Source organism: Aulonocara stuartgranti, assembly GCF_965226115.1.
Source record: "Aulonocara stuartgranti genome assembly, chromosome: 5".
In the NCBI taxonomy this organism is placed as follows: Eukaryota; Metazoa; Chordata; class Actinopteri; order Cichliformes; family Cichlidae; genus Aulonocara; species Aulonocara stuartgranti.
In genome coordinates, this window is record NC_138943.1 from 23,339,024 (window position 1) to 23,364,641 (window position 25,618).

A 25,618-nucleotide genomic window follows, 5' to 3' on the forward strand; every position below is an offset into this window, starting at 1 on the left:
AGGACGTACCTTTTGTGCTTTCATGTTATATGACCCTTTGATCAGCAGGACACACACACTGAAGTATAAATAAAGACCGGGGCAGTTTCTCAGCGCGAGTCTCTCAGTCTGGAGACTGCCCTTGCTAGCAAGAAGTTCTGTGTGTTTCTCTTCTCTGAGTCTTTACTGAAGAAGTGTTTTAGAACATATTTCTTAACACCTATATATAGCCACATAACTGCAGAATGCATGAAGAGAAACAGAACTTTAAGGTAATTTCATCCATCCTACAACTAGGGAGGAGTTGTAATTTTACACTTACCTTTATCGGTAAAATTTGTTTACATATTTTTGTGGTTTCTGTAATAGATCAGTAAACATTAAAAACAACACAAATCACTTGAAAACAAAGAAACTGTAATGTTGAGTTTTTCAGCCGGTATCAGCAAACCTGGCAACCCCGAGCGGACGCTTGGTGATGACGAAAGAACCCTGCGACTAACAAACTGAGTGGAAACAAGCGTGAGCGAGCGCAGATTCCGGCAGTTTGTTCATAACTGGGTGAACATCCTGAATATCGTCAGCATTAACATCTTTCCTTTGATCCATCATGGCTTCGTCCATGCCGCAGAAGCGTTACTACAGACAGCGAGCCCATTCAAACCCGATGGCGCACCACACCTTTGATTAGTGAGTGAGCTCCATGTGCACGGCTCTCTGTGAGCACGATTAGGTGTTTCTGAGTGTTTGGATTGGTATGAGAATAAAACAAACAGATAACATAAAAGAAACAGGAAATAGAGGATCGCTGCTGATGGATCCTTTATTTTCAAAAGGGGTCTGTCTTCCGCAGAATACGATTTAATTGAAAACTATTTATAGTGATGTACTTTCTCCTACTCCTCTTCAGCCCTGTGTGTCCTGATAAAATGGACTGGTCCAAGCTGTATCCAGACTTATTCACTGGCAGCCTGAGTGAGACAGAGCCCCCTCGAGTCGAGTTTGCTGACATTGGATGTGGATATGGGGGGCTTTTAGGTACTACACACAGCCTGTGTATAAAGACCACATTCAGCCTTTTATTGCTCCGTAATCTACATCATGTTTGTGTCTTTATTTTCTCTGCACTCCAGTGGAGTTATCTCCACTCTTCCCAGATAAGCTCATCCTGGGTATGGAGATCCGGGTGAAAGTGTCAGATTATGTTCAGGATCGTATCCAGTCGCTGCGTGCCTCAAATCCAGCGAGCTACCAGAACATCGCCTGCATTCGTAGCAATGCCATGAAGTACCTCCCCAACTTCTTTTGTAAAGGACAGGTGGGTTACTGCTGTTTAATGAATCAGCACGGCAGAGGTGTCTTTTGGCTTAACTCGCTCAGTAATTCCTGCAGAAATATTTCGCTTTGAGCTCACAAAAATGCTGCAGATTAGTCCCCTAAAAAATGTTCTTGGTCTCTTACCCGCATAAAATGGATTAGTGAAAAAGGTTAAGTATGAGGGCATTATAAGGCAGCAGTGTGATTTAAGAAATTAAAAAGGGAACATTATTAATTTGGTTTAATTAAGCTTTTTGTTGGAATTCGTATTAGAACTCTTAAATTTCCAAAGCTGGCTCAGGCTGGCTTCAATCAAACATAATGCAAAATGTTAGAAATCACTTCTGGATCAGTCGCAGTTTTTCACTTTTGTTTTTAAAGAAATTAAAAGCATTTCAAACACATTTGACATATCAAATTAGAATACCTTTCCCCAAATATCAAACACATTTAAAATGAAATGTTCAGTTCTTGAATAAGATAATAACACTGGATGTCGGTGTCTGCGGTGCGGCATTCATCTATAACACAGTTTATATGTAGTTCTTACACTTAAATCAGACCATCAAGATGTGAATGAAGTGCAGATTTTTAAGGTTTAACAAAAAGTTTGCATTAACTGTTTAGGAGTTACACGTATGTATGCGTCATCCTCATTTTCAGACACTTAAAATAAACTGAACAAACTAGCGTGACTTTAAATGGGATTTTTGAAGTGTAAAACTCTCAGACATGACCAAATTCTGTGTTCTCTCCCTTGAGATGCTCTGCTATGAGTTCATCCTGCTGGTTCTGTCAGCAGTCACGTCATCAAGAAACACTAGACTGATATGCTTCGGATCATGAGCTGTTTCTCTCAATCTCCGTACGTTTCTCCTTCCATCATTCTGGGAAGTTGTTTTTCTAAACCATGGAAATAATTCTGTCCTCATGAGCTTTAGTCGTCTTCTGTGGTCTTTCATTGTTGCTGACCTTGTCCAGTGCATTCAGTCTTTTTAAGAATGCACCAGATTGTTGATTTGGCCACTCCTGAAGTTTATCTCTATCTTTCTGATGGGTTTATTTTAGCTTTTCAGCCTAATGATAACCTCCCTCACTGGTATTTCTTTAGCGCTCATAAAAATTCAACACTTTGAATCAACTTAAGATATTCTGTCTGCTTCACTTGTCACAAAATAACAGGGAAAACAGGCCTCACATAGAAATTAAGCTGCTCATCAGCCAATTATTTTTGAGTCTCTGTGTATATAAATAAATGTAATTCCTATTTTTGTTAAATCCCTTAAATTAAAGCTGAAACACTGCACTTCAGTCACATATCGGTTGCCTTATTTAAATTTGTGGTGGTGTACAGAGGCAAAAATAGAAAGAAAGAAAGAAAGATTTTCTTTCTTTCTTTCTGTCTTTCTGTCTGTCTTTCTTTCTTTCTTTCTTTCTTTCTTTCTTTCTTTCTTTCTGTCTTTCTGTCTTTCTTTCTTTGTGTGGATATTTACCAGCTGGCATATAAATACTCCCAAAAAATTGATATCAGCTGCAAAAATCTACTACAGGTTCTGTTGCGCTTCAATGCTTGCGGCTCATTTTAGCTTCTACAATTCTCTAGCAAACCTAAAGAATATGACTGCGGCACCATTTTTGTGGCACTAATGCATTTTATGAATAGAGGAAAAACCACATGCACCTACCTGATATATAGGGCCAGCATTGATATGATTATGTGCAGGTTATTGAATTAGAGCACATATACAAACCTGACCTTTTTTTTTTTTTTAAATGGCTCAGCCAACGTGGGCTTTAAAAACGTTAAACTGACGTCTGTGCTGGACATGCCAAGGTAATAAGAATATGCACGTGTTCAACATATGGACTGAATTAATTTATACAAGGTCCAATAAATCCAGGGATTTCACAACAATGGGGTCATTGACTGACATCACATCAGCTGAGCGAGACGCCTTTTATCCGGCCCAATTAGCTGCAGCGCTCTGACTTGTTGAAACCCGCATTAGACTGCTCAGTGGGCTTAGTGTACCAGGGTTCATTCAGGTATCCTGCATAAAAAAATTCACCTCAAATGCCATGTGTGGGTATCAACTAAAGGAGGAAAAAGAGGCGTAACAGTGACACGTTTATGGAGCACAAATCATGAAGGTGTTTCATATAGAAACATGCACATTTGTTTAATGTATTTATATTTTAGTGTGCAATTTCAGGTCATTTAAAATAATAGGACATGCTGGAAAGAGTTGGGGCTTTGAACAGTGCTAAGAGCAACCTTGCAGAGCTTCAGTGCCTCTAAGCATTAATACCTCTTGGCTCATATTTTTTTTCCCAGAGCTGAACAGTGCAGCTGCATCCTCCTTTAACATTGGGTGTCTACCTTTTCTTACAATAGGCTCAAAATCATTCAAATTTTAAAGTGACAGTATTAAGTGAAGACCACCCAGACTAGAAATGGAAATCTAGCCACAATCCTTCCCACATGCACGCCGTGTTTCAAGTGTCGGAACAGTGTATTCTAAAAGATTCAATCTCTTTGTTTCCTCCCTCTTGTTGGTGTGTTTTGTAACCCAAAAATAATTCAGTTCTTTGAAGGTTTTTCCACCTTCTGTCAGCACTGAAGGAGCCCCTGAGGCTGTAGCCGTCCCCGGTGATTATCCCCACAACTCGCTGTCTGTACCTGATGTTATTTATTTTAACTAATAAAAAGTGACTGGAAGTATTTTTAATATATCAGCCAGACAAATATGAACAGAGCCTGCACTTGTACACTTGTCAAGGACGGAGACACGGGGAACTTTGTGGGAAGAAAAGGAAAAAAAAAATCAAGGAGGGAAATTCCACTTTGCAATTCTCAGCGTAAAATTCAACAGCAAATTATGGGGGCCAGATTTGCTCACCTTTTGTTGTGTTGCATGGCTAAATATAGTTGAATAAAACTGCCTACACTTTGTTTGGTCCTTGCTTGTGTGACTGTTACCGTGTTGTTTCTGTCTCTCAGCTCACTAAGATGTTCTTCCTCTTCCCTGACCCTCACTTTAAGAAGACCAAGCACAAATGGAGGATCATTAGTCCCACTCTGTTGGCAGAATACGCCTACACGCTCAGAGTAGGGGTATGTATTTAAGTTATGCTTATTCCAAGTTTTTAGTGAACATTAATGCATCATTTATCAGACAAAAATGTAAAACATTGTCCTTCTTCCAGTTTTCTTTCAATGTAATTAAAACCTGACCGATATCGGATATTTAAGACAAATACCGATATTTAGGGATGTAAGAGAATCTGATATAACAGCTAATGCTTGTTTTGTTTTTTTGCTTTCAGACATAACAGATTTGTTATATGTAGTTATTTATAAATTCTTATTAAGATGATATGATAATTGCATTTAAACATAATCTTTTTTTATTGCTACAATAAGTTGGATTGCTCACTGACGCTCTGCTCGACACTGCTTGGATCAGCAGGTTGTCGTGTATGTGGCGTTCCGAAAACGTGTTGCCAACAGGGAATTTGTAGAGTGCCCTTAGGTGGGCAACAGGCCATTATAAATGCAGATACCAATGAATCAACAAATAGAAACTATCAACTTGGATATCGGTCGGACTCTAAAGATAAAATCTATGCTTTTTTAATTGAGTGGAAAAAATACATAGCTTAGGGTTCTGTGCTGAGCTTTGCATTACATTTCTCACTTGTACTGGATAATAAATTATAAAATAACTATTCAGTTTTCTTGCTTATCATTTAAAATTGGAAATGCACAAATAATTTTATCGCTTCAGATAAACTATGAACAACAAAGTAACATTTTCTTCAGTGCTGCAGTATGGTTCACGTATGTCTTTGGATAAACACAACAGCTGTTCAGAGACCAGCGTAGTTGTGCGTTGATCCTACGGTGAGCTGCACAGCTTTGCAGACCGCCATCTCCATGTTGTACTGTGTTACTGTCACCGGGGGGCAGTGTCAAAAATGTGTAAATAAAGACGTCTGTGGGCTACTCTTGCTTCCTGTTGGTCCTTCCGCGTGCCCTGGAGTGTTAACAATGTTGAAAACATCTCTCTCTGCGGTAAACTCTACTGTTGCTGCCCTTTCTGTTCAAGCCCACTTAGGCTCTGTATATGTTTTGTAGGTTGTATACCCATAATCCTTCACTCTGTATATCCAAACACCAACGCAAACCTATACAAATGCACTACCATGAATTCTGCTTTAATAGGCTGAGTTCACTGATGGTTTGGAGCTTTTAATGGAATTTGTTGACAGTGGAAATTGATAGTGTATCACTACAATAACCACTTAAAACAGTGTGGTTTAGCTTGTCTCATTACTGTAAGTGTTTTTCCATATATGCAATAATATTTTTTCCCTACTATGGGTCACAGTTGAGAGTTAAACTACCATTTCTTCTAGTTTCCTACATAATTGAACTGTGTACAAACCTGTGAGTTCACAGGAAATAAAATGTGGGAACCGGTGTGGCCTACAACTGGTTTATACACCCAAGTCCTGCCTCTCAGAGCTGTCAAGGCAGCAGTGGGACACTGGGGGTGAACGCTGATGGAGGTTGTGGGGAACAATGGAAGGCTTGTGTCTAAATTTATCCTTTTTCCTCCGTTGTGTGTGTGTGCGCATTGATGCACGTGTGCATACATACGTTGTGTGTGCGCAGGTGTGCGTGCAAACTCTACAAGGGCCTTCAGCGTTGGCTCGCAGCCAGAACTGCCGGTGGGAGCGGAGGCTGTCAAGTGTGCGCTCATTTGTAGAGGCAGTTTCAAACCAAAACAAGTCTAATTTTAAGTTGTGACTAAGTTTTAAATCTTGGGTATTGTCAGAACGGCAGGATAAAACGGCGTCCCTCACCCTGCTTTTTTTTCTTTTTTCTGGAAATTAAGACACATACGTGCTGACATGCACTGGTGTGGAAATCTGTGCCTTTTCAAAGTGTTCAAAGAAATCCAAGTTCTAGTAATTTTATCAGCACGGTCTCCAAAGTAAACTACCTTGACACAGGTGATTCACCTCTGTGTTGGCATTAGGTTATTTTTATCTTTAGAGATAAATTGCTCTCCAAAGGTGATGAAACCATATAACTAACTGCAGGTCTGAAATGTCTGACAGTGTCAAAAAAAAGAGACTCGTATATGTGTTTGTTATTTTTTCATCAGTGCAGTAGTGAGTGTGTTTGTTTTTTGATAAATGGGTTCATATCAGTAAATAGCAAAGTTTTAGTATTTTTCTCAGAGCTGTGTTAATGGTCTCTGTGTGTTTGTCTGTTTGTGTCAGGGTTTGGTATATACCATCACAGATGTGGAGGAAGTCCACCTCTGGATGGTGAAGCACTTCAGTGAACATCCACTGTTCACGCGGGTCGTCGATGAAGAACTGGTACGTTGACATGCTTTGCATCGCTGTGTTTGCAGGTCATGACATCAGCATTTGGTGTTCAGCTGCTCACTCGAGCAAAGTAGTCAAAAGTAGGATATGAAATAGGAAATAGTTTTTCGGGGGGGGGGAATAGAAAATATTGCACTGTTTCCTTAAATAAGAAACGTAAATTTTCTATTATTGATTAGAAAAGCGCAGAATGGTGGTAAGTTGATTTGTATGTTAGAATAAGTTGCTAAAAAAAGTTACTGAACAGTGTCAGAAAGTGCACGTTTTGGTCTGCTGTACCATTAGATGTGATTCAATCCTAAATCCTCTTTTGGCAGGCTGATGATGTCATCATAAGTCGTCTGGGTACCTGCACAGAGGAAGGAAAGAAAGTGCAGAGAAATGGAGGAAAGAATTTTCTTGCAGTTTTCCGGAGGATTGAGGATCCACATGAGATTTCCTGAAATAAAGGCCTTATGCAGTCATCTGTGCGTGGGTTCAGCTGCTCTGCTGATGGATTTTTCACCAACCAGATGAATGCTGATTTTTTTTTTCTTTTATTAATGGACCCTTTTAATATTAGCAGATTTTTAAAAAACAATTTTTGGGGGGGCTTTTTCACATAATTTATGTTGTTTTTTTTTTTTATTTTCTCAGACTGTAAAAGAGACGTAGCACATGATAGGATCTGACGTGTTTGGTTACACTTTCTAATTTTTTGCCTCTCTTGTTCTTTAGTTTCTCTCGCCAAATGTCAGCGTGCTGGTTTTGGATGTCATGTAAAGATGTACAGTATTTCAATTAAAAAAAACTACTAACAAAATTTTAAATGCATTTAATGACTCGATTTCTATATTCATAATTTGTTTACTAACATTATTTTTAGAATAATAATGAAAATGGACAGGTTAAATATTGTTATCTAAAACCACAAACCTATCAAACTGTGCTGCAGACTTCGCTGATAACTGTGCTGCGAAAACCCTTCCCAGGTTTTTTAACTTTTCAAATATTTGCTTGTAATCCAAAGGCACATAGTTTTCACTCTTAGACTGTATATAAATGATTGTCACCCACTGTAAACTCCTGTTTGGAAGCCTCAAGGCTCAAGTGACCATTGCCATCTTGGTATTTTGGAGCCAATAATTACTTTAGCAGTTTCTCATGTGCTGTCGCATGAATGCCTTCAATACTTGGATGAGGTGTTGGAGTGCTAACTTATCAACTTCTATGTACGTGTATCCATAGACTGTATGGCTGTATCATACCAACACAAAATAAGACTGTAGCATTTTACTCCCTTTAACTAAAACACAGAACTGTTAGACTGGCTGTTGTACCTCACTGCACAGCATGCCATACTTTTGGAGTGGATTACATTACAAATGCAGTGCATGTTCCATTATAAAGTCCAATTATATAATCAGTGAAAATGCTAACTTTGTGTTCATTTAAACATTTTAACTCAGCATTCCAAGTTGCTAGATAGTCAGGAGTCTGGAAAGGGAGCTGGGCAGATTTGAATCCCATTTGCTGCTGCAGGCTGCGGTGATTACAAAAACAGGACAGCACATGCCTTCATGTTTGAAACCCAGACACTGGAAAACTTGAGCTGAAAGCAAAGAGAAGCTCTCAAAATACATGTCGTCATCACAATTAGAAATCTTTCCACTTTTGTATCCTTTGTTCACCACATTTGGCAGTATGTATGGAGTGCAAATTCTCAAGCCTCTCCACATTTCTTTATATTTTGATTCCAAGGAGCCAGGCTTTCTTGGAATTTTATTATAGTGGTCTTAAGCAATAGTTCTCCAGGGTTTCTGGAGGTCTTTCAAACGTTTTCCTTGGACATTGGCTGCTTTTACAGTCATTTTCAGTCCTTGTATCTCCGCCTTTTTTAGTCAATTTTCTTTTTTGTAAAGCCATTTAACACTGTCGTATGAGTCTTTCAGTAATGGAAAAAAAAAATGCACATTGAGCATTGTGTTTACAGATAACAGACAACTTTGCACTTTAAATTGTATCTTTAGGCACTTTGTTAATTGCAGCCTGTCACGTAAACGCATGATTTGTTCCCATTTCTTTAGTTGCCAAAGATAACAGTTTGGCATAAAATAGTATTTTTGCACCAACAGCTTGATTTCCAAAGAGTTATTGGCCAAAGACTTGGCATATGACAGCATGGTGCACAGTATGTTCTTAAAACATTGGAGGAAACTGGATAAGTGAAGGACAGAAGGACAAAATGCAGCAGAAACCTGACACAGGACCTGAGAGATGCATCTGGATCTGCAGTTCATCCATCTAATGTTCACTGAAGCCAAATCAGAAATACACACAATGGACGGGTGGCTGGCTCAGATGGGTTTGTTGCCATGTGGCTAAGATTTGTCATAATTGTGTGATTTGCGATTTCCAAAGGAAAAGGCTGAGTTATGACATTTACTCAAGAACTGGACTGAAAATCAGCAGCAACAGGTCTGATGAATCCAAATTTGACATAAGTCTTTATCAGGATGTATGGAGAACATCAGGAGAGAGGTACAACAGTGAGTGTCTACGGTCATCTGTAAAACACGGTGGAGGCTCTGTATTGGTTTGGGGCTGTATTTTAGCCAGTGGTGTTGGGGGACTAGTCAAAATGAATAGAATCAGAATCAGAATCAGAATGGGGTTTATTGCCAAATGTTGAGCAGGTTTACAACATTAGGAAATTGCTGCGGTGCTTCAGTGCAAACATGCTGTCATAAATAGCACTTAAATAGACATGGAAAAAAATAAAAGTAGGGATAAGAATTAAAAGTGCTACGTGGAAAGATATGTGCATGAGATATACATGAGATATATACATGAGAATAAGAATTAAGAGTGCTACGTTGAAAGATATATACATGAGTGCAGGTGGTGATCAGTGCCAAACATAGAATGATGCAGTGACACAGCGTAGGGTCATGTGTTAGTGGCGGGTACAGTCATATGGTTATTGTTCATGTGTCCAACAGCAGAGGGGAAGAAACTGTTCTTATGGCGAGAGGTTCTGGTGCGAATGGACCGGAGCCTCCTGCCTGAGGGGAGCAGGTCAAACAGACTGTGTCCAGGGTGAGAAGGGTCAGCTGAGATCCGAGCTGCACGCCGCAGTGTCCTGGAGGTGTACAGGTCCTGCAAAGATGGGAGTCTGCAGCCAATCACCTTCTCAGCAGAGCGCACAACACGCTGCAGTCTCTGTTTGTCCCTGATAGTGGCTCCAGCGTACCACACGGTGATGGAGGAGGTGAGGATGGACTCGATGATTGCAGTGTAGAACTGCATCATTGTCCGTGTTGGCAGGTTGAATTTCTTCAGCTGCCTCAGGAAGTACATCCTCTGCTGGGCTTTCTTGATGACGGAGGTGATGGTGGGCTCCCACTTCAGGTCCTGGGTGATGGTGGTACCCAGGAAGCGGAATGAGTCCACAGAGGTGATGGGGGTGTCAGTCAGGATGATGGGGGGGAGTGGGGCTGTGTGCTTCCTGAAGTCCACAATAATCTCCACTGTCTTCTGGGCATTCAGCACCAGGTTGTTGTGGCTGCACCAGGACACCAGACGTTCAACCTCCCTCCTGTAGGCAGACTCGTCGAATAGAATTACGAATGCAGAAAAAATACAGTCAGATGTTGATCCACCATGCAATATCCTCTGTAAAATGTTTTAGTGGCTTTAATTTTAGCATGAAAGTGACCTCAAACACACTGCCAATGCTGTAAAAGCATACCTGGGTAGAATAACACACAATGGAGCACTATGCCTGGACCTCAACTTTATTGTTTCAGTGTGGGATCATATAAGACTGGCTGGCTGGGAGAATTCAGGATGTGCTGAAGAGTAAAGGGGATCATGGCAAATACCGACTTTCAAGCTTATTAGTATTGTACAGTTTACTTGATCCATTTTTAAAATAGTTAATCCAGTTTACCAAGTAATGTGATTGTTGTTCATGAATTTCTTTTCTTTTTCTTTGCTAAATACAGGAAGTATTACCAGCTTTTTTTATGGTGTGAACGTTAATCAGTCCATCAAATGTGTGACGATGGGGAGCCGCTCTTCTGTTGACACTTATTTTAGCCATATGGCAACAAACCCATCTGAGCCAGCCAAATCAATGCATCATGCAACATTTTTATGCTATCAGGTCATCAAATAAGAGTTTTATTAAATGCTCTCCATGGGAATCCAGGAAAGGGAAACTTAATGATTTGCATTTGGCAGGACTAATAAAGTGTGGATTTACTTTTGTTTCACCCAAAAAGAATTTGTGACATCCAGATATTGGAATGTTACTGGGGTCAAAGATAAATCCCCCTGAACGTCTTTACAGAGGCAGGTGCTCGACTTATTTTGTCATAACATAATCGACAACTTAAAGCTACAGTTCTGGCACTACACAGGGATAAAACAATATCTTTAAACCAGATGAAAGATTGATGGCGCTCTTTTGTGTGTACTGTATCTTAGTTATGAAAACACCTCCAGCAGCTGACTAGCTTTGTTTAGCGCAGACATGGATAGGGCTGGAGACAAACCCTAGCCACAAGCAAAATATATATAGACTGATGAATTTTGTGCCAGACTACTTTTTAGCCTGAAATAATAACTTTTTTATTTTTTGTTGACACTGGAAGAATGCCAGACAACCAATATGCTCTAAAGAAGTTACTGTCCCGGCTAAGAAAAATTCAGACACATGACTCCACAAGCCCTCTCTGATAAACCACAAACTGCTTAGGATTTTGGCAAATTAGGAAGAAATCTGGAACAGGTTCATAAGTGACCTTTTTCGTGTTTCTCTCCATTTTCAAACTTGATCTTGAGCTAAAATAACCAGCTACAATTTACTAGCTAAAACCTTAAACAATCATATGAAAAAGTATTTTCCACTTACTTAAAATCCTTTAGTTTTTCTCAAAAACTGACTGTGCGCCGGTGTGCCTTAAGTATGAATTCTGGTTGTGCTTAGTGACCTCGAACTGATTTTATGTGGTACACGCTGCTCAAAAATCTGTCAAAAAATGTCTTAGTACGACTTTGGTAAGCTACGAAGCCGCAACGCTCGATGAATTATGGCTACCGTAGTCAGTTATGTTATGTTATGTCTTTAACTTCTGTCATCACAGTCATCCGTCAGCTCGATAGCCGCTCTTCACCGAGCCAAACTGCTCAGTGGAGCCACCTTGTGTTGTACCTTGTTCCTCTCCTTCAGGGAACAGAAGTTATAGACATAACTATTCGTTCCCTTTCAGTCAATTCACTCGGTACAACACATAAGTATGGGACATATATACACACCCCGCAGAGCAGCCACCGAACCGGAATCAGACCACCACCACCTTAGTGTGCGGTAGACCCAGCAGAAAGGATAGCTTGAGCCACCAAAGGGGCTGTAACGATAAAACCACACAAAAGTCTGCAGTGATGCCAGACTAGCTGCTGTACAAATATCAGCTACAGGCACCCCTTTAAAAAGAGCCCATGAGGTTGCCATCCCCCTGGTGGAATGAGCTCTCACTCCCTGGGGCAAAGCAAGACCTTTGGTGCTGTACGCCAGTGAGATAGGTTCTATAATCCAGCAGGACAGCCTCTGTTTAGACAGAGCTCTACCTCTAGTTGGATTAGCGAAGCAGACAAACAGCTGGTCACATAAACGCACATTCTGAGTACGCTCAATGTAGGTGCGTAGCACATGAACTGGACAAAGAGAATGCATCCTCCTCTGCTCCTCAGATGCAAAAGGATGGATCTCAACCACTTAGAGCTGCAGGCATGATCTTGGGAAAATAGGTAGCATTTGGACGCAATACGAGAATTGTGTGCAGGAGGGATGCACATGGATGCGCATGAAGAACATCCACTCGCTTTGCCGAAGCAAGAAGTAATGCAGTCTTATATGAAAGAAATTTCATATCCACAGACTCAATGGGTTCAAACGGGGGGCTACAAAGGGCCTCTAGCACCAAAGACAAGTCCCAAGCAGGGACACTGAACTTAAGCATGGATCTCAGCCGGCGAATCCCTTTCAGAAAATGTATGGCAATGGGATGTGCACCTGGTGTCACCCTGTCAAAGTCAATATGACAAGCAGATATAGCTGCTAAATAAACCTTAATTGTCGAAAATGAAAGGCCCTTATCCAGCAGCTCCTGCAGGAATGTCAAAACATCCACAATAGAGCACTGAAATGGGAGAGTGTGGCGGTCCTGGCACCATTGCTCGAAAGCTCGCCATTTGTAAGCACACAAGCCTCTAGTAGATGAGGCCCGTAGCGCTCTGAGTTGTCGCTATCACACTGGGTGGGCAAACCCTTAGCAATCAAGTTTAACCTCTCAGCAGGTAAGCATGAAGGCGCCACAGATCCGGGCGCGGATGAATCACTTCTCCTCCTGCCTGAGAGGAGATCCCTGTGGAGAGGAAACTGCCAAGGACTCGCTGCTAGCAGGCTGATTATCTCTGCATACCACGACCTTGTGGGCCACCAAAGGGCCACTAGAATCAGAGAGAGAGAGAGAGACTGCCGACGCACTCTCTCTAGAACTGGAGATATCATTTCCACTGGGGGAAATGCATACAGGAGCATGTCTGGCCATTGGTGCACTAGTGCATCCATGCCCAAGTGCATTGTGGTCAATTATGGAGAAGAACAGGGGGCGGTAAGTATTTACCCTGGAGGCAAAGAAATCTACTTGCGCCTTGCCAAATAGATCCCAAATCTGAGCCACTATTAAAGGATGTAACCTCCATTCTCTCACCAGAGGACCCCACTGGGGAGAAGGTCCAGCCCCAAGTTCAGGTGGCCTTGAACGCGGGTGAACACTGCACCATAACAGCAGAGAGCGAGACAGCTTCAACAGGAGAAGAGAGCGTATTCCTCCCTGCCTGTTTATGTAAGACACCACTGTTGAATTGTCCGTCCTGACTAAGACATGTTGGCCCTCCAGGACTGGACGGAAATGCTTTAGAGCTAAGAACACTGCTAACAGCTCTAAGTGGTTGATGTGCAGCTGGTGCTGGGCTGCGGACCAGATCCCTCTCACTGATGCACCCTCGCACAGCGCTCCCCACCCTCTTAGGGAAGCATCTGTGGACACCACCTTGCGAAACAACACCCTCCCAATCCGAGAGTGCTGATGCAGCAGCCCGGGCTCCCTCCAAGGACTGAGAGCTAGCATGCAAGACACGGTTACCGTCAGCCTCCTCCGGAGGTGACCCGATGCGCACAGGTGAGAGAGAGTCCAGCGTTGAAACTCTCTCATCTTTAACAGTCCAAGTGGCACTACGGCGATCATAGATGCCATCATGCCCAACAAATGTAATATCGTCTGGAAACGCAGTCTGTGTCCCAGCTGAAACTGAGTGAGGCAGCAATGAAACGCGGCCACTCTGTGCTCCGACAAACGTGTGTGGCTGGAAAGCGAGTATATTTCCAAACCAAGAAAAGTAATCTGCTGACTCGGGATTAGCGAGTTCTTTTGAAAGTTCACAGAGAACCCCAGTGTCTGAATGTGTGACAGAACCAGTGACAGCTGTGTCTCCGCCTTTTGTCCTTGTTACGACCCGGCTCAAAAAACGCAACATAAATAAGGAGACCAGAAGACACGAGATTGTAGGTGAGAAGAGGTTTTAATCCTAAAATGCATAGCAGGTTGGCTAACATGGCTGGTACCACCAAGGTACGGCTAGTGAAGCTTCCTGAAAGCCTGCCTCAGGTATGCTTTTATCAACACCTGACTAGGTGTGGCCAATTAGCACCAGCTGAACAGTTTAGGGGCTGCAGAGGGATGTAACACCTCCCTCAAAGGGTTCCTCTAGGAACAAATTAAAAGCTCCTCTGAAGCCTTCAGGTACAACAAATAACAACAACCAAGTGATCTGTTGTCTCCACTACACAAATGGTCACATACAAGTGGCCTTATACCACAACAAGTTACTTTAATCCACAAGGTTCAGTAAAGCAAGCGTACTAGTGACCAACCACAAAATGGAGAGCTATGGCCACACAATGATCACATCGAGGGTGGCTCACCCCCCCTCAGCGTTATTGCCATCACCTGGCCAACAACACTCACAAGTGACCTAACCAAAGTAGCCAAATCCTCCACAACACCAAAGGTCACAGCATAAAACATTCACCCCATGAGGATCTCATTTGGCATCCACCAACACTGACATATTAGATGCACACACGGTGTACACACTATGCCAACTTAAAAACAGCCTACCTGCCTCAGCTACAAGACCATAATTAATGAATGGTCTCAAACCTCTTGCCAAGTTTGGTGCCACTGATTTACTATGTGCAACTCCCAGCCTAAAACGCTAAAAACAATAAAACCCTAACTTTACCTACCTAGTCTTCAGTTGTGTACCAGGATCTAGGCGACTTTAAACGCAAACTCAAGGGTAGGCAGCAGACCAGGGGTACAGTCTCCCACCAAACCCTGAAGCATACACCCACCCAGGATAACCACCAAACACAACAAATTAAAACAAAGCAAAACAACAAACAAGTGCTCCGATGGAAGGGCAGCACAGCTACCCAGCTGAAACACACTTACTAAAGGGACGTTGCTCAATCACAGTGAACACCTTCACTCACCCACTTAAAAGAGAAAAACTGATATTCAAAATGTCCAAACAATCCCAGATGAGCCCCCACTTATGTTACGACCCGGCTCAAAAGCCGCAACATAAAAAAAGGAGACGAATAACAGAGTGTTAGTGAGAAGAGGTTTTATCTTAAAATGGCATAGCAGGCTGGCTGAAATGGCTGGTGCCACCAAGGCAAAGACTAGTGAGCTCCTGAAAGCTTCTTCTCTCTCTCTTCTTCGTGTTTAACGGCAGTTGGCACCCAACGTAAAGGAGCATTACCGCCTCCTACTGTTCCGGAGTATGGGTCAGACAGTGAGTTTAGCTCCTGAAAGCCTGCCTCGTGTATGCTTTTATCAACACCTGACTAGGTGTGTCCAATTAGCACCAGCTGAACACACTGAGGAGATTAGGGGATGCAGAGGGACGTAACAGTCCTACTCTTCTTTCTACACTCACAATGATGTATCATAAAATTTCCTTCTTCTTGTGCCAAGTCACTAGCACTCACCTGTCTCTTTTCCTTCCTAATACTCAGGTTGAGACATGAACCTCTGCTGCCTCATTAACATCCCACCCTGCCACCTCAGGCTCACCCTAAATCAGACCGAGGTGCTATGTTTCTAGAGCAAAATCCTGACACGTTCCCATAAAAAAAAATGTATTCTGATGGGGCTTTACGCAGCCACAAAAGAGAAACTCATCCTGCAAGTTTGACTTCAGAATCAGATCCTTGCTCATTTGGGATTCTTAGATCTAAGCTAATGAGAAGCTTCTCTCTATTGACCTAAGTGTCCGATAAAATCTTTCCCTGGCTTTCAACTCAACAAAGAAAAACTGCTCACTTTGTATTAAGCTTCACATGCTGTCTTTTAGCCCATTCTTGCAACTCTTCATTTCAAAACAAAAAAAAATCACAAAATAACTTTTCCAACTGTTTTCATCTTTCATTTGTTTTTATTCACAGACTGACATAAAGTCAGCATCAGGGTTCAGTCTGACCCTCCACTGTAGACACAGTGGTGGTGATGTTTTATTGTTATTTTTTTCGTGACTGAAATAAATGGCAGAAAAGTGTCCCACGTTTGATTTGATAAGGCCATAGATGAAGCTGGAAATCCAAAGCCACAGATGTTGGAAATGTATGTATAAAGTATGGTTATCAATCCACTCTACTCAGGAAAAAACATCTTAAACGGGCGATCGTGGCTCAAGAGTTGGGAGTTCGCCTTGTAATTGGAAGGTTGCCGGTTTGAGACCCAGCTTGGACAGTCTCGGTCGTTGTGTCCTTGGGCAAGACACTTCACCCGTTGCCTACTGGTGGTGGTCAGAGGGCCCGGTGGCGCCAGTGTCCGGCAGCCTCGCCTCTGTCAGTGCGCCTCAGGGTGGCTGTGGCTACAATGTAGCTTGCCATCACCAGTGTGTGAATGTGTGTGTGAATGGGTGGGTGACTGGATGTGTAAAGCGCTTTGGGGTCCACTAGTAAGGTGCTATACAAATACAGGCCATTTACAATTACTCAAACTGTCTAAGCAAATGTCTCACAGTTTTACCAAACAACGCAGTTTATTCCATGCTTTCATTCTCTTTCCTTTTTATTTTTGTCCAGCCAGCATATGTCAGTGATAAATAGAAGGAAATGTGATCTGTTCAAACCTTTAAGAGTAAACTTTGGCGTTGATGGACACCGGTAATTATTTTTGAAGCCGAGTGCAGCTGCAGCCCTTTCAGTAATTGTTTACACCTGCCGGTCATGACATCACGACCGCCTCATTATTCAAGTCAGCTTGCACTGGATCGCCCCAATATATGTGCTGAGAGATCATTAATCATGTCGGAGCTGCTACATAAGGGTCATGGGTTAGTCTGAATCTGTACTTTTTATGCTGGGTAAATATTTTTCTTGGTTTGTATTAGAGATGGACCGATCCGATATTAGTATCGGTATCGTCCGATACTGACGTAAATTACTGGATCGGATATCGGAGAGAAATAAAAAATGTAATCCGATCCATTAAATATCAAAAGTTCGTCTCTGAATGTTTGTAAAGCATTCCCATGTTAAGCTTAACAACCGATATATGGAGCGACTGCCTCTTCTCTCTCTCTCTCCTGCTGCTACTTCAATCATGAAACTGCTTAATGATCAGTTGCTCGGCTTTTCTGTTGCGAGTTCGTCTCTCTTCTTTGTTTTTGGCCCACTTTGCACCAGAAAGAGGAAACCAGTGGCTGAATAACAGCAGCACGTTTAAGCTTGATCAGCTGTTGTTAGAATGTATTTAATATTACTTTCTACACCAGGATCCTTTTCTATGCAGCTGACGGCTGGTAACTGTGCAGGAGCGGATCTAGCAAAGTTTAGCCAGGGGGGCCGATAGGGCATTAACAGGGAAAAGGGGGCACAAAGACATACTTTTCTTTCTTATTCTCATTTAAAATGTCGAGCTTTTAATAAATAATTATCTGAATCTTACACCCAAAGTTTTAATCTGATGTAAAATGTATAGAAGTCCATTACTGTATATACACTGAAATGCCACAGATGCCACAAGCAATGAGGGAGCGTGCAATTGGCATGCTGACAGCAGGAATGTCAACCAGATCTGTCGCCCATGCATTGAATGTTCATTTCTCAACCATAAGCCGTCTCCACAGGCGTTTCAGAGAATATGGCAGCACATCCAACCGGCCTCACAACCGCAGACCTCGTGTAACCACACCAGCCCAGGACCTCCACATCCAGCAGGTTCACCTCCAAGATCGTCTGAGACCAGCCACCCAGACAGCTGCTGGAACAATTGGTTTGCACAACCAAACAATTTCTGCAAAAACTGTCAGAAACCGTCTCAGGGACGCTCAACTGCATGCCCGTCGTCCTCATCAGGGTCTTGACCTGACTCCAGCTCGTCGCCGTAACAGACTTGTGTGGGCAAATGCTCACATTCGATGGCGTCTGGCACGTTGGAGAGGTGTGCGCTTCACGGATGAATCATGGTTCACATTGTTCAGGGCAGATGGCAGCTGAGAATGTCCCAGTTCTTGCATGGCCAGCATACTCACCGGACATGTCACCCATTGAGCATGTTCGGGATGTGCTTGACCGGCGTATACGACAGCGTGTACCAGTTCCCACGAATATCCAACAACCTCGCACAGCCATTGAAGTGGAGTGGACCAACATTCCACAGGCCACAATTGACAATCTGATAGACTCCATGCGACGATGTGTTGCACTGCATGAGGCAAATGGTGGTCACACCAGATACTGACCGGTTCTGGGTCCCCAGACCCCCAATAGCGCAAAAAACTGCACATTCCAGGGTGGCCTTTTGTTGTGGGCAGTCTGAGGTACACCTGTGCACTACTCATGATGTCAGATCAGCATCCTGATGTGGCACACCTGTGAGGTGGGATGGATTATCTCAATATAGCAGATGTGCCCACTACCACACATTTGGACTGATTTGTGACCACTGTTTGGGAGGGATGGTTATATTGTGTATCTGGAATGAATTTTAGGTCTCTACGTCCATCCCATGGGGAATGGGAGCAAAAACAAAAGTGTTGCGTTTATATTTTTGTTCAGTGTAGTAACTGTTAAGTCTAATATACCCTAGTAAGCTATACTACTTTTTCCTTTGGGAAGGTACCATCTGTGAATTCTGCAATTCTGTTGAAGAAAGATGTTGAATCTATTTAATTATTCTTGAAAAATAATTTAATTCTGTGCATTTTCTTTTCACACTGCATCAAATTAAAGTTCATTCATTCCATTCCGCTTATCCTTTTCAGGGTCGCGGGGGGCACTGGAGCCTATCCCAGCTGTCATAGGGTGAGAGGCAGGTTACACCCTGGACAGGTCGCCAGTCTGTCGCAGGGCCAACACACAGAGACAGACAACCATTCGCACTCACATTCACACCTAGTGGCAATTTGGATTATCCAATTAACCTATCCCCACAAGCTGCATGTCTTTGGACGGTGGGAGGAAGCCGGAATACCCGGAGGGAACCCACGCAAACACGGGGAGAACAAACTCCACACGGAAAGACCCGGCCTGATGGTGGAATTGAACGCGGCAACAGTGCTAACCACCGTGCCACCGTGCTGCCCCAAATTAAAGTTGATTATGTCAATTAAGCATCATGAGGTGGAGGGTGGTTCCCTATTTTTTTTTTTTTTTTGCTGAGAGTTTGCAACCCTATTAGTTAGGTTGCTTAATATTTCTGCTAAGTACTCTTTAAAATACCAGAATAGGAAGGATGGAGCAGGTTTAAGTTTATTAGATTGATCAGTATTGCTGAACTATGAAATATTTTGGCTGCAGTGTATTTCTTACATACAGGTATAACAGAATAGCTTTAGTGTTATTGTTTATTTAAACTTGAGTATGAACTTATACAAAATGCAGCAAGATATTAAAAACAGTTTTATTGATTAAAAAACACTATATCGGATTCATATCGGTATCGGCAGATATCCAAATTTATGATATCGGTATCGGACATAAAAAAAGTGGTATCGTGCCATCTCTAGTTCGTATCACTGTCAGATTTGGATGAGATAAATTCATCTACAGCTAGTTACATTGCTCTTTGATTTGTTCAGTTTAAGGTGAATTTTTTTTTTCTTTCATGCTTGTAGAACTGCAAGGTTGGTAATTTGGTTCAATCGGTCCATCTATTTGACACCTAGATAGGATTTTGGCGGTTTTGTTATTTGCAATATTTCAGCAAATTCCTACTCAAGAAAAATCCCTCCATCCTTCTATTCATCCATCCACCCCATTCTAAATTGGGTAGCCGGAGCCAGTCATACTTAGATCCACAGGTCAATTTAAAACGAACCATCAAACATGTATGTCTTTGGAATCTGGGAGGACTCCAGCCAACAAGCAGGTTTGAGAGCAAACCAATGTCTCTGTGCAGCAACTGTGCAAAACACAAAAAAAACCCCATTATAAACAAAAAAACATTGAGTATAATTTAGTTTCTTACTCATTTGACTTATTTGTTTTTTCTTACTTATTTTATGTATGTCAGGATGGGATCTTACAGATTTTGGAAACTTTTCATAAATAGCATAAATTCATTTTGCACACATGATTTTTATCAATTTAAGGCAGAGTGCAAATTAAATTTGTCCACCTCATTCATAAAGGGATTTCTGAGCAACCATACCTTACTTTGTAAGACAAATTTGTGTTTTAGTGCCACTCCTAAACACATGATACAAATGCAAGGGAAAAGTGATTTGAGTTTTTTCATCCATCCATTGTGCTTTCTAATATTTTATTGAAGAACGAAAAGTTATTGTGGCTCTGAAGACTGTTGCTCAATTGTGTTCAAATTGACAACCACTGATCAATGTATGACACAATAAATTCAATACATAGAGTCAAAAGAGCAAAGTAGAACAAAAAGGAGATGCACTACTCTGAAAATCTAGCAACACACACTGAAAACCTCTTTTAAACACTGCAATGCTGCATGTTGCCTGTTGGAAGCCGACCACAGAACATGTAGATCAAACCTGCAGAGATCCTGCAGATTTCTTATTATATATTATAGTTATTATAGAGAATTCGTTTTTCCCTGTGATCAGTTTTTACATGCAGCCCAGAAACATGTCATTATCCATTGCATGCATGCAGTCACTGTGGTGGACATCCCTCATAACCAGCCAGAGTGAAAAACGTTTTCTCATACCTCAAGCACACCTGGTGCCCAGATGTGCTGTTACTCTGACAGATGCCCTTTATGACACCTTAAACACCTATTTATTATTCAAGAGTGTGTTTTTCTTAAGTCCACACAGTCTTAATCAGTTACCACGTTACCACATGTATGCCAATAAAAATCATTATTCAGTAATTTTATTGCTATATTTTTAGTCTTCATTACCACATCTTCATAGCTGTTGTGCTCTCAAGCAACTGTTGGGCATTTGGCAGACACTCTGAGTCACTCCAAGCACACTTTGACTTTTTTGCAGAGTCAGAGTGTACACTGTGTTGCCCAAGCATGTATAAATACATACTGAATCTCACACACTGAAGACATTGAGATATGAAAACCATGTGTGAGATATAAGCACACAAATGTGAGCAGCATGTAAAACACGATAAGGTAGTAATAATAGTTTAATAATAATGATCCAGCAAAGAACGGACTAATCACACATTAAGTATGTCCCCTCTCTGTGATATAAAGATCCAAGAATAGAAAAAAACCTTTAATACAAGCATAAACAGCCATGTGAGAAAGAACTGTTTTCTCTATGACTTTTTTCAGTCTCTCACATCATTGAGGAGGAATTTTGGCCCACTTGTCTTTACAGCTTTGTTACAGTTCATTGAGGTTTGCAGGCATTTGTTTATGCACACATCTCTTAAAGTCCCACCACAGCATTTCAATCAGGTTGAGGTCTGGAGTTTGGGACATTATAACACCTTGTTTCTTTACAGCCATTCTGTTGTAGATTTGATGCCGTGTACTTGGAATCATTTTCCTTTTGTAATGGCAAGAGTTTATACAGTTTGTTAGACAGACGGCCTCGCATTTGACTCTAGAATACTTTGGTATACAGAGGAATTCATGGTCAACTCAACTGCAAGGGTCCCCAGGACCTGTGGCCCAAATCACCACCCCTCCCCCACCTTGTTTGACTGTAAAGTGTTTGTGCTGATATGCTGTATTTGGGTTGTGGCAAACATGGTGGCGTGCATTACCGTCAAACATCTCCACTTTGTAGTCTTGTGTTCTGTTCAGACGCAACTTTGCAAGCCTAACCTGTGCTGCCATGTTCATGTTCTATGGAGAAGAGGCCTTTTTTGTTACCTGATGACTATATTTGAAATAGGGATACATTCAACAAAACAATGAAACACAGCCGACAACAGGTCATGTCTGTCCATGATCATTCAAATATCGAAAGCAGTGGTTTGGTGTCCCCGGGGAGACCCATCACCATATATAAATTATACTAACAGCTTTCAGAGTGAAGAAAAACAGTGAGACACATTCTCATTCATGCACGCTTAGGCACACATACTGGTACATACTTTCAAACACACTGTGTGTGTTTGAAAGTGTGTACAAAGGCACTCTTCTGATGCCACCCAGACAGGCAGACTGCAGATGTGAACTTTGACACACTAGTCTGGGAGTATAACTACCTCCTTTCTGGGCATTTGGCCAATACAATAAGGGAAAATACCTCTGAGGGTACCCCCTCTGTGCTCTATAGCATGATCTGCATTTGGGCCACGACACTTTACACCTTACGCCTTACGCCAGCACAAAGAAGCCATTCTTTCTATTAGGTTTTTCATAATCAGTATTAATCCCCTGCTTCTGAGGCGAGCACAGATTAATTGAAATTCGTTCCTTTTGTGGTCTTAAGTTACCAGCCAGCTGAACAAGAAAGGGAGGATGTGCGTCCAATTGACACCAGTGCAAAAATGTGTCCATCTTTCTTACAAAGAGTTAGAATATTTAATTCCATGCAATAAAAATGACATCAGTCTGACATCATCATAGCTTTACATAGCACCAAATGATTGCTGAGATCCAGCGTTGGTTTGGTTTATATGTTGCTGTTGTCTCTCAGGTGGCTGCCTATCCATTGGACAGGGAGCTTCAGCAGACCAGCAAAAAAAATAACACGTTTGCACTGCGTTGTGTAAGACCGAGACTTATCAAGGCACGAGTGGCCATGTCTAATAAGTTATTAGTGTTGATGAAAATTTCAGAGGTCACTCTTTATCTATCACCCTTCAAGATAGCTATGCATCTTCGATTCAGGAAGTCTGGTGTCATTGCCTCATGTCCTGCTCCATGGTGCACTTTTATCTTCGTTAGTCAAAGTTAGTTTGTTTGCAGCTTCTAATTCAAAAGTCACTTCACATGGTCTAGTCAGATGGATGTCAGATGTACGAGGATTGCTGCAATGCGTAAAAATGGTCTCCTGACAATATCCTCCACCTACCCTGAGGAGTTCTTCAATACAATTGGAGCTGTTATCAAATGCCTGCATCGATCCACCATGCAAGCACTTGATTCACTATCATCATTGTGCAATCAAATCTAACTTTATTATGTCACAGTCGTGCTGCTTTTATTTGTAATGTTCGCACTTCCGTCTCCTTGGACCAGCACTACGCTTTGGGAAAATAACTGATTCAGAAGAACTAATCTCCATGTTCAGCTTGACTATCAAGGGTGTATTTTTGATTATACTGAACAGTTTATGTAAGTGTGTGGGGGGAAGGGCCAGAAGCACAGAAAGTGATCCTCATAAGACTGAATCCTCCCCTGAGCCAAAAAAGATAAACAAACAATTAAAAAAAAAATCACACCATATCTGGCCTTTGTAGAGAGATTGGACCATAAAATAAAGACAATTCATCTAAAGGGTTGGGGTGTTCTCCACATTATCCCAAACATCATCTAAGTGCTTAAAGTCTAAATATCTTGCATGATGTCAGCAGGGGTTAAGTAACCCACCAGCAGGCTCACTGGACATGTGATGTTGCAGTGGCAAGGAAAAAAAATTCTCCTAATCACAGTTTTAATCAGCAAAAGACCCCACACTGTTTGCTCATGACAGAGTCCGATCATCTGAGGGTAACAGGCTTTTAACACTGCAATAACTCTAATGAATACTTCTGCATGTATAACATTCATGTCTGTGTCACTCTGTGTTTCACTGCATGAAAACAAATGTAATATATCATTTCTGAAAGAAGCCTTTGTAGGCAGCAGAGTTAATTTTCTGGTACCAACCCATAATTCTTCCTCCCTTAGGCAGCACATATTTATATATTAAGGTTTGTAATGCTTGGCTGGCATATTATGAGCATAATGTATGATTTAAAAAGATTAAGTCCTGGGTTTGAGGGGAGTATGCAGCTTAAAGAGGGCTTTCTTTTTGATGATCATATAGTACACACACACACACACACACGCACACACACGCACACACACACACACACACACACACACACACACACACACACACACACACACACACACATATATATATATATATAACATGTTTGGAATCATGCATGATTTTCGTTCCACTTCTCACGTGTACACCACTTTGTGTTGGTCTTTCATGTGGAATTCCAATAAAATTGATTCATGTTTGTGGCTGTAATGTGACAAAATGTGGGAAAGTTCAAGGGGGCCGAATACTTTTGCAAGCCACTGTATTATTTGTAGACACAACGCAGGTTAACAGTTAAGTACCTTTTTATGCTTGAATGATTCATACATCAGTGTTAAGTGGCTTAAACAAAACTCGTGTTTCTTTGAAAATGGTCAGGTACAAGGGTACAAGGACAGGACTGGAAATGAGTGAAAAAGCAGCCAGGGCCAAACCTTTGAAAGACCTTCAGAAACCATGGAGAACTATTGCTAAAGAGCAGTTTAATGAGGGGTGTGTGGCACAAGGGTTTTTCACAGTACTATATAATATAGCACTTAGAAATGCTTTCTTCCTGTAGCTCCCTTGGTGTGAAATAACACACTTTGTGCATTTTTCCTGCACTGCAGTGCCAAAAACATGCATGCAAAACATGTTTTCAGGCTTGCCCTGTAAACATTCAACATGTTTGAATGTGCCATAGCGAATATGAAAAACGAAGAAAGCTGCATGAGCTGAGATATTGCACCCTCATCCAACCTTTGGGTGTGTTTCTGCCTGAAAATGCCGGTCATTCCTCTGCGTTTCTGTGAAAGTGGGTGATCTAAGATGGGAGCAAATGTCAAAGCAGATTCTGAGTACAGCCCCAGGGTTGTTACTTCACAGTCCGCACACATGGTGCTTTGGACAGCTTCCAGTATGAAATCAGGTCAGGATTTTCTGCTAGAAAACCCACCAAGTCAGCAAAAGAACTGGCCATAGCTGTATAAACAAAGCTTGGGCAGGACACAGACTAGCTCTACCTATTTTCTCCCTCAGTTTTATTACAGAAATTTGTCTAGTGTTTCTAAAGGTTTTTAGTTATTGGATCAACGGGCTGCCTGTCATGTTTATTTAAGGCGAACCTAACCTTCAGCACTGTTATCACTGTTAAATAGACCTTATCCCCTTTCAGATAATTTGGATTTACCATAGCATTGGCCGTGGGTGGGCGATGGTGGTGGGGGACTATCGGAGACCAAAGTGCTTCTCGGGACTAGAACCTCAACAGTAACACAAGTATCTTGGGATTCCACGTGTGCCGCCGCTGGGATGGTCTGAGTTCAGCCTTCTGATTGGACACACCTTTTTCTTGGTACACGCCTTCCCAATTTCCATCCATGTGGGGCGGGAC

General features: G+C 41.9%; 1 protein-coding gene across 1 annotated transcript; it reads left to right on the plus strand.

Moving 5' to 3' along the window:
* The first annotated feature begins 454 nt into the window (after nucleotides 1–454).
* mettl1 (methyltransferase 1, tRNA methylguanosine) lies at nucleotides 455–7,501 on the plus strand. Its single transcript, XM_082532631.1, has 6 exons — nucleotides 455–669; nucleotides 890–1,017; nucleotides 1,113–1,297; nucleotides 4,298–4,411; nucleotides 6,589–6,690; nucleotides 7,017–7,501. Exons 1-6 carry the CDS (start codon nucleotides 590–592, stop codon nucleotides 7,140–7,142), a joined length of 735 nt encoding a protein of 244 aa, XP_082388757.1. The 5' UTR covers nucleotides 455–589; the 3' UTR covers nucleotides 7,143–7,501.
* The last annotated feature ends 18,117 nt before the right edge of the window (nucleotides 7,502–25,618 follow it).